The sequence below is a fragment of the Leptosomus discolor genome, chromosome 2 (assembly GCF_034619465.1).
Source record: "Leptosomus discolor isolate bLepDis1 chromosome 2, bLepDis1.hap2, whole genome shotgun sequence".
NCBI classification, from domain to species: domain Eukaryota; kingdom Metazoa; phylum Chordata; class Aves; order Leptosomiformes; family Leptosomidae; genus Leptosomus; species Leptosomus discolor.
The window spans coordinates 127,969,470-127,984,503 of record NC_141392.1 but is presented as its reverse complement, the minus strand read 5'-3'; the positions used below and the strand labels follow the sequence as shown (position 1 = coordinate 127,984,503).

Below are 15,034 nucleotides of genomic sequence, written 5' to 3'. Positions count from 1 at the left end.
TGGTCAGTAGCGGCCCAGCACGGTGGCCAGCAGCGCCATCCGCATGTACATCCCGTTCTCCGCCTGCCGGAAGTAGGCGGCGCGCGGGTCCGAGTCCACCTCCACGCTGCGGAAGTGAGGTCAGGCGCCGGCACCGCCCTGGCCGGACCCTGAAAGCCCCGGGGGGGGGGGGGGGAGGGCAGGAACCCCCCGAAACCCCCCTGCACACCCCAGCGCCCTGAGAGCCCCCACCCAGCACAGCCCAGCCCCCCTAAACCCCCCCGAGCCCCCACCCCACTCCAGCGCCCTAAGAGCCCCCAACCGCCCAGCACAGCCTCTCTAACCCCCCCCCCCCACATACCCCAGGGCCCCGAGAGCCCCCAACCACCCAGCACAGCCCAGCCCCCCTAAACCCCCCCGAGCCCCCCCGCACACCCCAGCGCCCTGAGAGCCCCCACCCAGCACAGCCCAGCCCCCCTAACGTCCCCCAGAGCCCCCCACCCCAGCGCCCTAAGAACCCCCAACCGCCCAGCACAGCCCCCCTAACCCCCCCCCACATACCCCAGGGCCCCGAGAGCCCCCAACCACCCAGCACAGCCCAGCCCCCCTAAACCCCCCCGAGCCCCCCCGCACACCCCAGCGCCCTGAGAGCCCCCACCCAGCACAGCCCAGCCCCCCTAACGTCCCCCAGAGCCCCCCACCTCAGCGCCCTAAGAGCCCCCAACCGCCCAGCACAGCCCCCCTAACCCCCCACCACGACCCCAGCACCCTGAGAGCCCCCCATTGCTCTGAGACTCACCCTCACCCAGCACCCCCCAACCCCTCCAGCAACACCACAGCCCCAGCCCCCCCAAGACCCCTGCAACCCCCCGGCACGCCCCAGTGCCCACTGCCCTGAGACCCCCCCACCCCCGCCCAGCATGCCGCAGCCCCCTGTCCCCCCCGTGCCCACCTGATCTCGTTGACGCGGGGCAGGGGGTGCATCACCACCATCTTCTCCTTGGCCCGGGTCATGATGTGGGGCGTGAGGATGAACTGCCCGAAGCACTGCGGGGTCAGGGGGGCACACACACGGACACAGCACTGAGCTGGGGGCAGGGGAGCCCCTGCCCCGCAGAAGGCAGAAGGCTGCCGCCCCCCCGCTGGGGGTCCCATCCTCCCCTGCACCCCCTACTCACGGCCTCGTACTCCTGGGCCAGGCGGAAGCGCTCCTTCTGGATGCGGGTCATGTAGAGCACGTCGGTGTCCGGCAGCGCCTCCTCAATGCTCCCAAACTCCTCCTGCGGGGGCACCGTCAGGGGGGCTAGGGTGGGCGCAGGGCCCTGGCCCCCCACCCCGCCTGCTCACCTGCTGGATGCCCTTGGAGGCCACGAAGCTGGTGATGTCGGGGGGCATTTGGAGGCCGGGGGGGGTCACATAGCGCAGGTTGACGCGGTACTGGGTGAGCAGGCGGGCCAGGGAGTGCACCGTGCGCCCATGCTTCAGGTCGCCCACCATGGTGATCTGGGGAGAGGGGTCAGCCCGGCCCGCCATGGCCCCCCAGTGCCATGGCAGGTGCGGCCATGGCCCCCCCCGGCCCCCAGCGCCTCACCGTCATGCCGTTGACGGTGCCCAGCTCCTCGCGGATGGTGAAGATGTCCAGCAGCGCCTGCGTGGGGTGCTCCCCCACCCCGTCCCCGGCGTTGATCACCGGCTTGCGGCAGTGCTTGGCGGCCAGCTGGGAGCACCGGCAGGGCTCAGCGCCGGCAGGCACCAGCCCCCGCCAGCCCCACGGGGCCAGGACCTGCCTCTCTTTCCCGTCACCTGCCCCACGGTGCAGGTCACCATCCCCGCCATCGGGGCAGGAGGCAGCCACCCCCACCCCCCCCCCGCCCCGCCAGCCCCTCTCACCTCGACAGCGCCCGGCTGGGGGTGCCGCAGCACCAGCACGTCGGCGTAGCAGCACATGGTCTGCACGGAGTCGGCCAGCGACTCGCCCTTCTGCACCGAGGAGGTGGCCTCCGAGAAGGACAGGACGGAGCCACCCAGCCGGCTCATGGCTGCCGCGAAGGAGCTGCTGGTCCGCGTGCTCGCCTCGTAGAACATGGACGCCATCACCTTGCCCTGCAGGGGCCGCGCCGTCACCTCGGGGAGCCCCGGGGCGCTCCCACCGGGCGCAGGGCTCCCGTGGCCTCACTCGGGGTGCCCGGCTCACCTTGAGGATGTCCAGGCTCCGCTCCTTCTGCACCAGCATGCGCAGGGTGTGCGCCACGTTGAACAGATGCGACATCTGCAGGGGGAGGGGGCTCAGCCGGGGGGTGGGTGTGCGGGCACCAGGACCCGGCCGGGGCGCACGAGGCACCGCAGCCCCCCGGCTCCAGCGCCCGCCGCCAGCCCAGGCACCTGCTCCTTGGAGAACTGCTGGACAGAGAGGACGTGCTGCCCAACGAGGGGGTGCAGCAGTGGGGAGGTCTGGAAGTGGGGTGCGCCCTGGGGGGATGCCTGGCGTGGGAAGGGGCCCGGGGGGTAGAAGTAGCCGTCCTGGATCGCAGCTGGATCTGCGGTGTCAAGAGCAGCCGGTCAGCCGGTACGGGTGGTCCCGCAGAGCCCAGCCAGCCGTGGGCTCCCGGACCCCCGTAGCACTCACCCGCCTCCACTGCCTTCCTGCCGGCCTTCTCACGGGCGTCCTCGGCTGGGGTGGGAGAGGGGAGCGGTGGCGTTAGAGGGTGGGGGCAGCTGCGGCACCCCGGGTCTCGCTCTCCCGGGGTGCTGCTGGCGCGGCACAGCCCTGCTGGCACTCGGCAGCGCCGGGCGAAATCACCGCAGGGCCCGATACCGTGGCCACCCAGAGACGGGCCGAGCCCCAGCGCGGTGCCGTGCCCCTCTCCCCGCGCGCCCCGCAAAACCCGATCGGACGCAACCCAAATCACACTGGCAGGCGAGGGGTCCCCGAGGTGCCGCGCGGGCCGGGGCGGCGGGGGATCGGGCTGGTGCAGCCATGCCCTGTCCCGCGGTGCCCAGCCCCATCTCACAGTGCCGAGCGCGGCCCACGCCGGGGTGGCACGGGCAGCCTGGGGCCAGCGCGGCACCTGGGGGAGGGGATGCACTCATTGGCTGCGGTTAGTGCCATTAGTACGGCCACGTCTCATTGTCTGAGTGAGTGTCCCCCCCGACATTACCGGTGCCTCGGGCGCCCGGGCGGTGCACGGCTCCCAGCCTCCGGAACGCTGAACGGGACACAAGGGCCAGCGTCAGCGGGGCGGCCCAGCCGCGGCCCCAGACCCGGCCCTGGGCAGCATGCTCGCCGCCCCGCCGCCCGCCCCGCCGTGCTCCGCCGCGCCGTGCCACGCCACGCCGCCCCCCTACCTGGCAGCCCGGGGTCGGAGGCCCGGTGGATGCGGGGCGGGAGGTGGAAGCGCCCCTCGCCGGCGGGGCCGGCGCGGCGGGGGCTGGAGGCTCGGCCACGCAGCATCTCGCTGGCCACCACGTGCCGCGGCCGCTCAGGGGTCTGCAATGAGAGACCAAGCTGGAGCCGAGGTGTGGCTGGAACCCCCCACCCCGCCAGCCCCGTGCACCCCTGTACCTTCGTGCTCTCCTTGGCTGGGGCCGGGTGCGGCGTCAGCACAGCTGCCGAGGGCCACTTCTTCACGTCCTGCCCGTAGCCGGGGGGCACCAGCACCTGCAGCCATGGGGGTGACTGGGTCAGTGACAGGGGACCCCCTAAATGCAGGGGCAAGGGTACCCGGGGCCTTACCTGTCCGTCGATGTAGGCGACCTCCCCGCGCAGGACCACCCGCCGCACCGTCCCCTTCACCTTCATGCCCTCGAAGGGCGTCCAGCGGGCCTTGGAGAAGGCCGTGTGGTTGGGGATGACCCACTCGTGCTCCAGGTCCACCTGCCGGGACAGCAGGTCAGAGGTCACAGGGCCAGGGCCAGGGCCAGATCCAGGGTGGGCAAGCTGGGACCCACCTCCACGTAGGTGTCGTCCTGTGCCGGCAGCCCGAAAATCTTGCGGGGGTTCTCGTAGAGGCGCTGGATGATGTCCTCCACGGTGAGCCGCCCCTCGGACACGGCCGTCAGCAGCAGCGGCAGCATCGTCTCCAGGCCTGGGTAGCCGGGGGGCGGCTCCTGCCCCTGCTTCTCCTCCAGCGTGTGGGGGGCTGCGGGAGGGGGCTGGTCACTGGGGGACCAACTGCTGTCCCCACCCTGTGCTCCCGGTCCCACGGCCGCCGTCCCCCAGGGCTCACCGTGGTCCGTGGCGAAGCAGTCGATGGTGTCCATGTTCTCCCAAAGCGCCTCCACGTCCTGGCGGGTGCCCAGCGCCGGCCGCACGGCCGCGCGGCCCTCCCCGAGGCGCCCCAGGTCGTCCTGGCACAGGAAGAGGTGGTGCGGGGCCACCTCGCACGTCACCGGGATCCCCTTCTGCTTGGCTGCCTTCACGAGGAGGATCTGGGGGAGCCGCGGTGAGGGGGGTGTCCCCAGATGGCCCCGTGCCCCTTCGTGGGGGCCTGCCGTCCCCCCGCTGCTCCCCGCCGCTCACCTCCTCCCTGCGGGCCACGTGGCAGACGTGCACGGGGCGCTGGTACAGCTGGGCCACCATCAGCACAGCGGCCACCGTCTGCCGCTCCGCGTGCGCCACGACGGGCAGGTGCCGCGGCCACTTCTCGAAGTGCTGGGGGGGACACGGGGCGGGTGAGCGCCGGCACCGGGAGCCGGGCCCGGCCCCGCGGCAGCCCCTGCCGGCGGTGGCTCACCTCCATCCACAGCGACACGTCGTCCATCCGCAGGCTGGAGAAGGTGTCGTTCAGGTACATCTTGAGCCCCGCAGCTGCCCCGGCCAGGGGGCCCAGCGAGCCGGCGTTCTCCGAGGAAGCCCCCAGGAAGAGGGCGAAGTCGCAGCGGGCCCCGGCCTCGGCCAGCTGCGGGGGGAGAGGTGGCGGGTGGGTGCCAGGCCGTGGCCAGCCCCACCGCAGGCAGCGAGGGCACCGCAGCCCCGGGGAGGGGACGTGGGCAGCGGCAGCCCCTCACCTTCTGCGCCAGGGCGAAAGAGGCGGCGTCGGTGACGGCAGGGCTGGTGTTGGGCATGGCGCACACCATGGTGACGCCCCCGGCCAGGGCGGCCGCCGTGCCCGATGCAAAGTCCTCCTTGTGGGTGCTGCCCGGCTCGCGGAGGTGGACGTGGACGTCGATCAGGCCTAGGGAGCGGGGCGGCATCAGCACGGGCAGCCCCGGGCCATGGGGACACAGGGGCAGGCGGCAGACATGGGGGGACCCGGCTCCCAGCACTGCCCCTGCTCCGTGCTGCAGCCTCGGAGCCCCCGTCCTCCAGCACAGCCCCAGTCCCACCTACCCGGCAGACGGATGAGTTTCTGGGACGTCACGCAGTCCACGTGCATCTTCAGCGGGGGGGCTGCCCCGATCTGGCCCAGCGCCTGCGGAGATGGCAGCCATGGGGCCAGGGCTCAGACATCTGCCTGAGCCGCCCCCTAGACACAACCCTCCCACAGCAATGCCCATGTACAGCACCCGTCCCACAGGACCCACAACAGGACTTCCCCCCCTCAGCCCCCCCTTTGCTCCCTTCACCTGCACCCACACCCCTCAGGCCCCCCGCGCGCCCCAGCCCACCTCCACGAAGAGCTTAGTGCACTTGATGTCGATGATGAGCGGCACGGAGTAGTCGACCGCCAGGCGCCGGGTGCGGTACCCCTTGGTGACGAAGGAGGAGAGCCGGCGGCCCCCCGAGTTGCGCATGGAGAGGTTGATGACCATCTCGAAGTGGTTCTCGGCCAGGTAGTCCAGGATGCTGCGCTGCGTCTCCCGGGCACCAGCCTCGCTGCCATCCGCCTCCTCAAAGTGCCAGTCCACGGCCATCACCTGCCAGCAGTGACACCCGTCAGGGCCCCATGCCTCCCCCGGGGGTGCCCCCAGCCCCCGCCGGCCCCCCAGCCCCAACCTTGATGCCGTGCTCGGTGTAGAAGTCGGCGGTGCCGAGGCTGGCGTACAGGTTGTAGCCGAGGCTCTCCAGGGTCCGCACCGTGGGCAGCAGCTCGCTCTTGTTCTGCAACAACCCCAGGGCCGGTCAGAGGGCGCAGGGGGGGCCCTGGCCCCCACCCCGGCCCCACCCACCTTGTAGCTGCCGATGGTCAGCAGGATGTTCTTTTTGGGGATCTTGAAGCCAGTGCTGAGCATGGCCTTCAGGTACGCCTCGCAGCGGTTCTCCCCGAAGCAGGCCACCTCGCCCGTGCTGGTCATCTCCACACCCAGCACCACGTCGGCGCCCGCCAGGCGCGAGAAGGAGAACTGGGGCACCTGGGGGCAGGGGGGGCTCAAGGGCTGCCTGGCCCCACGCCCCAGCCCAGCCTTGCACCCCAGCTTGACCCCGGCTCACCTTGACACCGACGATGCCCGTGCCGGTCATCAGCCCCACGGGCTCCACGTCCTCGCCCATGATCACCTGGCTGGCCAGAGCCACCAGGTCCACCCCCAGGGTCTTGGAGACGAAGGGAAAGGAGCGGGAGACGCGGACATTGCACTCGATCACCTTCAGCTGGTCGTCCTGGGGGAGAGTGGACTGTGTGAGGATCGGGTGGGTCCGCAGGGCATCCTCCCACACAGCACCACGCCTCCCCAGCTGAGGTACCTTGGCAATGAGCTGCAGGTTGAAGGGCCCGGTGACCTGCAGCTCCTGCCCGACGGCATGGACGATGGCCTTGATGCGCTCGAGTGTCTTAGGGGTGATGTCCTGGGGGGGCGTCACCAGCGTGGCATCGCCCGAGTGCACCCCAGCGTTCTCCACGTGCTCAGAGATGGCGATGGCCACCACCACACCATCGCAGGCCACCGCGTCCACATCGATCTCCTGTGAGCAGGAACACAGTCACAGCCTGGGGCCGGGGCCAGGGCCAGGGCAGGGGGACTGGGCTCCTGTGGGGAGCAGGGGCACCCGGGGGCAGGAGCAGCCTCCTGGATGGACCTTGGCCTCCTGGATGAACTTGGAGATGACGACGGGCTGCTCCTTGGACACAGCCACGGCGTTGCTCAGGAACTTCTCCAGGTCACTGTCCGAGTAGGCCACGTTCATGGCAGCACCGCTCAGCACGTAGGAGGGGCGCACGACGCAGGGGTACCCCACCTTGCAGCAGAAGTGCTTGGCCGACTGCGGGAGAGACAGCACCCTCAGGGGACGTGCCGAGGGCCGGTCCCCCTGGGGCACCCCATTGTGCTGTTCGGCCTCCCCAGCCCCCCCCACCTCCATGTCGGAGAGCTCCTTCCAGAGGGGCTGGCTGATGCCGATGGAGTCGAGCAGGCGGGAGAACTTGAAGCGGTTCTCGGCCGAGTCGATGGCCTCCGGGGAGGTGCCCAGGATGCGGCACTGCTGCCGGTGCAGGGCCATGGCGATGTTGTTGGGCAGCTGCCCACCCATGGACAGGATCACACCCTCGGGATTCTCCAGCTCATAGATGTCCATCACCACCTGCGGCACCGCGCGGGGCAGGGGGACGGCTGGGGTGGGCCCACGGCAGCCCTCACCCCGCCCCAGCCCCCTGGCGGGCCAGGCGCCCGGCCCCGCTCACCTCAAAGGAGATCTCATCGAAGTAGAGGCGGTCGCACATGTCGTAGTCGGTGCTCACCGTCTCGGGGTTGTAGTTCACCATGATTGTCTTGAAGCCCATCTGCCGGGGGAGCGGGACGGGGTGAGGCCAAGGGCCCCCCACTCCTCCCCAGCTCCCCCCTCTGAGCAGGGACGCCCGACCCACCAACCCCGCGGGGCGCCGGGGCCCGGCCGACCTTGCGGAGCTCCTGGATGCAGCCGACGGCGCACCAGTCGAACTCGACGCTGCTGCCGATGCGGTAGACGCCGGAACCGATGACCATGACGTGGGGCTCGCGGAAGGCCAGGTCGTGCTCGGTGCCGTTGTAGGTCAGGTACAGGTAGTTGGTTTGGGCCGGCCACTCCGCCGCCACGGTGTCGATCTGCTTCACCACCGGCAGGATCTTCAGGTCGCGCCGCATCTTCCGCACGGCCAGCTCGGTGCTGCAAGGGGCAGGGTGAGCGCCGGGACGTGGGCGGGGGGCAGAGCGGGGCCGCCCCCTCCCCGCGTTACCTGAGCACGGCCAGGGCCACCTGCTTGTCGGAGAAGCCAAGCTGCTTGGCCCGCTCGAGCACGGCGGGCGGCATAGCGCTCTGCCCCTCGCGGTACGACTCCAGCAGCACCGCGTGGTCCGTGATGTTCTTCATCTTGTGCAGGAACCAGCGGTCGATCTTGGTCAGCTCGTAGAGCCGCTCGATGGAGTAGCCGGCCCGCAGCGCGGCTGCCAGCACGAAGATCCGCTTGTCTGTCGGCGTCTCCAGCTCCTGCCGGGATGGGGGGTGAGTGGGGCCCGGCTGGGGGCAGGAGGCCACGTCCTCTGCATGACCGCGCTGGCAGCACAGCCCCCTGCCCCAGACATCCCCCCCACCCCCCAAGCCCTCGTGCTCACCACGTCCGAGGCCGGCTTCACAGTGTGGTCAAAGCCCACGCAGTTCTCGTCCACCATCCTCAGCGCCTTCTGGAAAGCCTCCTCGAAGTTCCTGCCGATGGCCATGACCTCCCCTGCGGAGGGGTCCGTGAGCAGCCGGACCCCGCGCCCGCCGTGCCGCCCCCCCTGCGCTGCCCGCCCCACACTCACCCACGCTCTTCATGGAGCTGCCGATCTTGGTGCTGACGCGCAGGAACTTGCTGAGGTCCCAGCGCGGGATCTTCACCACGCAGTAGTCCAGGCTGGGCTCAAAGTTGGCCGTGGTGGAGTTGGTGACCGAGTTCCTGGAGAGGGGACGGGGGTCAGTGGCCGGGCTGCGCCCAAGGGGGGGCGTGAGGCCGGATGGGGCAGCGCCCCACCCCGTGCCATGGCGGCGCCGTTACCTGAGGAGGGGCAGGGGGATGCCCAGGGCTAGCTTGGCGGCCACGTAGGCCAGGGGGTAGCCGGTGGCCTTGCTGGCCAGGGCAGAGCTGCGGGAGAGCCGGGCGTTCACCTCGATGATGTAGTACTGCGGGCGGCAGGCGGGCAGGGTTGGCCGGGCAGCGCAGGGCACGGCACGAGGCCGGGCGCCAGCCCCATGGCTGCCCGCTGCCCGGGGCTCGGCCGGCACCGAAGGGCTGCTGGCGCCTGCGGGGCACAGAAAGCGACGGGGGGGGGGGGGGGGGGGGGCGCCGCGCACGCGCCCACCTGCTCCGACTCAGGGTTCAGGGCGAACTGGATGTTGCACTCGCCCACGATGCCGAGGTGCTGCACCACCTTCACGGCCGTGCGCCGCAGCAGGAAGTACTCGGTGTCGTTGAGGGTCTGGCTGGGCGCCACCACGATGGACTCGCCCGTGTGGATCCCCAGCGGGTCCAGGTTCTCCATGTTGCACACCTGGCGGCAGGGAAGACCGGGGGTCACCGCGGGCTGCCAGGGTGCCCACGTGCTGCCCGCACAAGCCCTTGCAACACCCCATGTGTTCCAGCCCCCGCCCTGAGCACGGGGGCTGCGGGGGATCTGGCTCGAGGGGCGCACAGCAGCTGTGCTGGCACCCTGGGAGGGGCTGGGAGCCCTCCCCAGGGATGGGGTACAGCAGGAGCCCCTGACCCCACAGCCCTAGCACCTGCTCCCCCAGCAATGCCCCACCCCCCCCAGCAGGGGTCTGGGGGGGGGTTTCCCCCATCCCATACCGTTACACAGTTGTTGTAGGCGTCCCGCACCACCTCGTACTCGATCTCCTTCCAGCCCTTCAGGGACTTGTCCACCAGGACCTGGGAGGTGTGGGTGAAGGCCTGGCTCACCAGTGCCACCAGTTCCTCCCTGGTGTTGGCGAAGCCAGAGCCCAGGCCCCCGAGGGCGTAGGCAGAGCGCACCAGCACCGGGTACCCCAACCGCTCGGCCGCCGCCTGTGCCTGCAGAGAACAATGGAGTCACGACGGGAAGGGGGAGGACAGCACCCTGCCCAGGAGCTGACCCACAACCACCCCCCGTCCCACCCCCGGACCTGCTCCAGGGAGGCAGCGGCCTCGCTGGGTGCCACGTGCTCCCCAATCTCTTCCATCTTCTCCACGAAGACCTTGCGATCCTCCGTCATCTCGATGGAGGCGACGGGGGTGCCCAGCACCCGCACGCGGTACCGTTCCAGCACGCCCGCCTTGGTGAGCTCCACACCGCAGTTCAGGGCCGTCTGCCCCCCGAAGGTCAGCAGCACCCCGTCGGGGCGCTCGTTCCGGATCACCTGGGGGGCGGACGCCGGGCAGTGGGGCAGGGACCCATGGCAGGCCCACAGAACGTGCTCTGCGCCCTCCTGCTGCTGCTGCGCCTGCGCTGCCCCCTGAGCACCCCCTGCGCCCCCCAGCCTTCTGTGTATCAGCCCCTACGGCACCCCGCAGCCCCCCTAACTGCCCCCTCCCAGCCAGCGCCCGGGGTGCTCACCTGGGTGACGTACTCGGGGGTGATGGGGAGGAAGTAGACCTTGTCCGCCAGCCCCTTGGAGGTCTGCACCGTCGCAATGTTGGGGTTGATCAGCACCGTCTGGATGTTCTCCTCCTTCAGCGCTTTGATGGCCTTACCGGGAGCAGGGGGGTCACGGCTGGCAGCCCTGGGCCCCCACCGCGCCCCCGTGCCCCCCGGGGTGGGCGCTCACCTGCGACCCTGAGTAGTCGAACTCGCCCGCCTGCCCGATGGAGAGGCCGCCGGAGCCCAGGATCAGCACCTTGCGGGGACGGGCCACATCCTGCCCCGCCGCCGGCGCCTCATCGTAGGTCAGCCAGTCCCGCAGGCGCTCCCGCACTGGGGGGGACGGGTCACACTGGGGCTGGGGCCAGGGTCACACGCACCCCCCTGCACAGCCCCTGCCCCACCGTCCCGCCCACAGCCCCCACATGCAGCTTGGCCCCACAGCCCCCACGCCGAGGGCCTGGCCACCCCTTCCCGCCTGGCACCCACCTGTCCGGGCACTGCTGTCTCCACTCCGCAGGTCCCGTGCCGCCTCCATGAAGACGTCGAAGAGCCCCTCCAGGTCCATGGGGCCAGCGCGATGCTCGGGGTGAAACTGGACGCTGCAGAGGGGGGTCAGGTCGGGCATGCCCCAGCGCCCCCCTGCCCCGGCCCCCCCAGCCCCGGCCCCGTGCCCACCTGAAGAAGGGCTTGTGCTCGTGGACGAGGCCCTCGTTGGAGCCGTCGTTGGCGTTGGTGAAGAGCGGGGCCCAGCCTGGCGGCAGGCTGCCCACCTCCACCGCGAAACCGTGGTTCTGTGCCGTGATGAAGCAGCGCCGCGTGTCCTCATGCAGGCACGGCTGGTTGTGCCCGCGGTTCCCGTACCTGGGGCGGCAGGACGAGTGTCAGGCAGCCCCGGGCAGCCAGGACCCCGCGGCGACCCCGACCCCAGACCCCCGCTCACTTCATCTTGTAGGTGTGGGCGCCGAGGGCCAGGGAGAGCAGCTGGTGGCCCAGGCAGATCCCGAAGACGGGCTTGGGCTGGGGCGCGCCCAGCACCCGGCGCAGGCTGGACACCGTCTCCTGGCAGAGCTGCGGGTCCCCGGGGCCATTGCTGATGAACAGCCCATCAAAGTCTGTGCAGAGACCACAGCGGGGTCAGAGTGGGGCCCTCTGGACACCCAAAGCCCCACAGGGTCACATCAGGGGGCCCCGGCTACCAGCAGCAAGGCACCCCGAGCCCACAGTACCCCCTGACACCCCAGCAGGGTCACACCGAGGTGCCCTGACCCCACAACACCCACCCTGGTGGCAGCAAAGGCCCCCCACAGCCCACCATGCAGGGTCACATTAGGGCACCCTGACACCACAGTCCCACAGCCCCCCATCACAGCAAGGCACCTCAAAAGCCCATGCCCCCCGGCCCTTGCTGTGTCACACTGAGGGCCCCGGGCCCCAAAACCCCCAGGAAGGATGACATCAAGGCTCCCTGACCCCACGGCGTGGAGCAGCGCACAGTTCCCTACTGCCCCCAGCACCGGCCAAGGAGACATTCCCTGCTCCACACCCCAACCCCCACCCCCTGGCAGGGTCCTGGGACATCCCTGGCCGCTGCCACCCCACCTGCGGTGTCCAGCGGATGGTCCCAGGGCACCACGGTGACGGCCGCCCCCCGCTCGCACAGGCACCGCACCTGGTTGTACTTGAGGCCGCAGTCGACTGCCGTGACGCGCAGCGACCCGCCGGGGTTGAACACGCGGGGCGCCTGCGGGAGGGGCGAGCGTGGGTTGCCTCAGCCCCCAGGCTGGGACCAGCCCTCCACAGCCAGGACCCTCACGGCCCCCGATCGTGCGCCCCCCGCCCAGTGCCAGCCCCACCTTCAGTGACACCTCCTGCACCAGGTGCTGCTTGTTGGGGTCTTCGAAGGAGAGGCTCTCCTCAGGGGTCCCGTCTGGCAGCAGCTTCCCCAGCAGCGTCCCCTTCTCACGGATCTTCTTCGTGAGGGCCCGAGTGTCCACCCCTGCGGATGGCCGTGAGACGTGACCCCCACAGCCCCCTCCCATGCCGAGCAGGACCCCATGCCCCAGCAACATCATCAGCACCAGCGTGGGGGCAAATCCCAACGCAGAGACAGGCCTGGTCCAGAACTCACAGCCCCCTGGGCCCCAGCCCCCACCCCACAGCTGACCCCCAGTCTCCCCAGCTCCCACCCCACACCTGACCCCCAGTCCCACCTTCCAGCCCGGGGATGTTCTGCTCCTTCAGCCACTGGTCAAGGGAGCGGGACGCGCTCCAGTGGCTGGGGGTCTCCGAGCACTCGCCCACCACCAGTGCGGCCACGTGGATCTTGCTGGACTCGAACCACTGTGGGGGCAGGGGGTCAGCATGGCTGGGCGTGGGGTCACCAGCCCAGGAGAAGCCTCACACGCCCGGCCTGGCTGTCCCCATGGGGCACCGTGGGACAGATACTGCCCAGGGCCAGGCCCTGCTGCCGCCCCGCATGGCACATCGGGCTGTCACCACCGCACCCCACCCCTAGCTCTGCCAGGTCGAGGCTTGGTCCAGCTGAGCCCCTGGCTCTGGGAGCCCCGGGATGGGGTGCCCAGGCCCCAGTGCTGCTGGACCGCAGCCCCCCGCCCACGGGCCAGCACAGCTCGCACCATGGGACCCCTCAGCTTGGCACAGCTGTGGCATGAACCATCACGCAGGAGAGCACCGCTCCCTCCGGCCACAGCCTCGCTGGGGAGCCCCAAACTTGCCAGTGTGTCCTGTCCCGTGGGACTGGGGCTCTGGTTCCCAGGAGCGGGGCCACAGCAGGGACCCGCATGCCCCCCGGCCCACCAACGCGGGCCAGGGCTGGGCAGGGCAGACCCCCAGGGTCAGCGTGGGGAGGTGACAGCGGGGCCTGGACTCTGCCCCAGGACAGGCAGCGAATGCTGAGGGGCTGGAGGGGGCTGGGGCCTCAGGCCGGCAGCAGGGGCAGCTCTGCTCTCGCCCCGCCCTGACCTGGGGGCCTGGGACCCCCGTCCTGCAACGGAGCCCCGGCGGGGAACCGACACACGGCCCCGCACCCCGCGTGCGCCGATCCCCGCGCTCGGGGCTGTCCCCGCCGCCGCCCAGCCCCGGTCCCCTCCCGGGAGCACGGCGGGCTGGAGCACCCTCGGCCCCACTCTTGGCTCTGGGTCCTGCGGCATCGGGGTCAAACCTCCGCCCGCCGCCCCCCGGCCTCGGCACCCTGCGCCGGCCGCGGGCACCGGGCTGGGTCGGGCGGCCCCACGCGCTGCCCGGTGCCCCGCTGCCCGCCCGGTGCGCCGCCCGCTCACCCTGCTGAGGCCGAAGGGGTCGGTGTCGTCCCGGGGGACGCCGTAGTTGCCGACGAGCGGGTAGGTGAGCACCAGGATCTGCGCCTTGTAGGAGGGGTCGGTGAGGGCCTCGGGGTAGCCCACCATACCGGTCTGGAAGACTGCGGGCGCAGGGAGGGGGGCTGGGGGCGGCGGGACGGAGCATCCCGGCCGCCCCGCGTCCCGCCGGCGGAGGGAGCCGAGCCCCGGGCACGGCCGATCCCATCCCCCAGCGGCCCCGAGCCAGTCCCCGCTCCCGCCCCACGGCGGGGCGCCGAGCAGGGCGGGGGTCCTTGCACCGGGCCGGACACCCCCTTCCCCTCCCCTCCCGTCGCCGCTCGCCGGGCTCGGGCCGCCCCCCGACCTCCACCGCCGTCCCGGACCTGGTGGCGGTCCGGCCCCGTCCGGCCGCACTCACCGACTTCCCCGGCGGCGGCGGCCCCGGCGGCCCCGAAGGGGCGGCCGCGCAGCACCGACCCGTCCTGCAGCACCAGGCGGCCCATGGCGGCTCCACGTGCGCTCCAGCGGCTCCGCGGCGGCGGCGGCGACCGAGCAAGGCGCGTGCGGGGCGGCAGCAGCGGCGGCGGCGGGAGGATCCGGGGCGGGGCCGGGCCGACCCCCGGGGCGGGGCGGCACCTGGTTCACCGGCCGCCCGGCGGGCGGGGGCGGGGCAGCGCCGAGCGGAGGCCGGGGGCTGAGGGTGCCGGCTCCGCCGCCTGCGGCGACCCAGGGGCGAGCGCGGGGGAACGGCGGAGCGCGGGCGGGAGAGGCCCGGGACGGCGGGAAAGCGGGTCCCGCCGCTGCGGGATGCCGTAGGACCGCCATTGGGGAGGCTCACGGCAACGCGTACCGCGTTATCTGGTTTTGGCACTAGTACATTACGGAAGGGCGCGAACGCAGACCCTCACTCCCACAAATAACGCAATCGAGTTTCCCGCACTTGGGGAAACCGCAAGGATGAGAACATCGAAGGGCATTAGCAAAGCCCCGGCGGGAAGCCCCCTTGTAACAATGGTGTTTCTTTTGGCAGATTACTCCAACCTGCTCCTCCCCGCTGACCCGCCCCGGCGCCGCGCACACACGCTCCGCACACGGACACCCGCACCCACACGACCCCCGCCCGCCCCCTCCCACCGCCCCGCAGCGCCCGCGCCCGCCCGGGCGCGGCGTCGCCCTGAGCTGGGTGTGTCCCGTCATCCCGCGCGGCGATCGATCTGCATGACCCCGCCCCCTCCGCCACGCCACGCCCCCGCCGGCAGCGGCCTGATCTGCATGGTCCCGCCCTCTCCCAC

At 71.6% G+C, this 15,034-nt stretch overlaps 1 protein-coding gene across 13 annotated transcripts; it reads right to left on the bottom strand.

The window, feature by feature from the left end:
- Nucleotides 1-3: 3 nt before the first annotated feature.
- Nucleotides 4-14,245, bottom strand: CAD (carbamoyl-phosphate synthetase 2, aspartate transcarbamylase, and dihydroorotase). Of its 13 annotated transcripts, none has more exons than XM_086461777.1 (45): nt 14,161-14,245; nt 13,725-13,864; nt 12,636-12,765; nt 12,279-12,421; nt 12,025-12,166; nt 11,366-11,537; nt 11,101-11,286; nt 10,912-11,024; nt 10,610-10,755; nt 10,399-10,530; nt 9,968-10,201; nt 9,654-9,875; nt 9,169-9,357; nt 8,865-8,989; nt 8,632-8,765; nt 8,443-8,555; nt 8,067-8,317; nt 7,750-7,996; nt 7,536-7,634; nt 7,211-7,435; nt 6,935-7,117; nt 6,602-6,820; nt 6,350-6,517; nt 6,088-6,270; nt 5,915-6,019; nt 5,587-5,835; nt 5,309-5,390; nt 4,987-5,153; nt 4,713-4,877; nt 4,499-4,630; nt 4,206-4,407; nt 3,928-4,118; nt 3,713-3,853; nt 3,542-3,637; nt 3,325-3,466; nt 3,138-3,185; nt 2,606-2,650; nt 2,362-2,516; nt 2,174-2,248; nt 1,870-2,082; nt 1,571-1,696; nt 1,327-1,482; nt 1,158-1,259; nt 932-1,026; nt 4-106 (listed from the first exon to the last, which is right to left on the bottom strand). In XM_086461777.1, exons 1-45 carry the CDS (start codon nt 14,243-14,245, stop codon nt 4-6), a joined length of 6,771 nt encoding a protein of 2,256 aa, XP_086317903.1. The 13 variants fall into 13 exon arrangements, with proteins under 13 accessions (XP_086317903.1, XP_086317910.1, XP_086317901.1 ...); XM_086461784.1 differs by lacking the exon at nt 3,138-3,185 and having other exon boundaries at nt 3,325-3,407; nt 3,456-3,466; XM_086461775.1 differs by having other exon boundaries at nt 3,325-3,637; nt 10,891-11,024.
- Between the last annotated feature and the right edge of the window lie 789 nt (nt 14,246-15,034).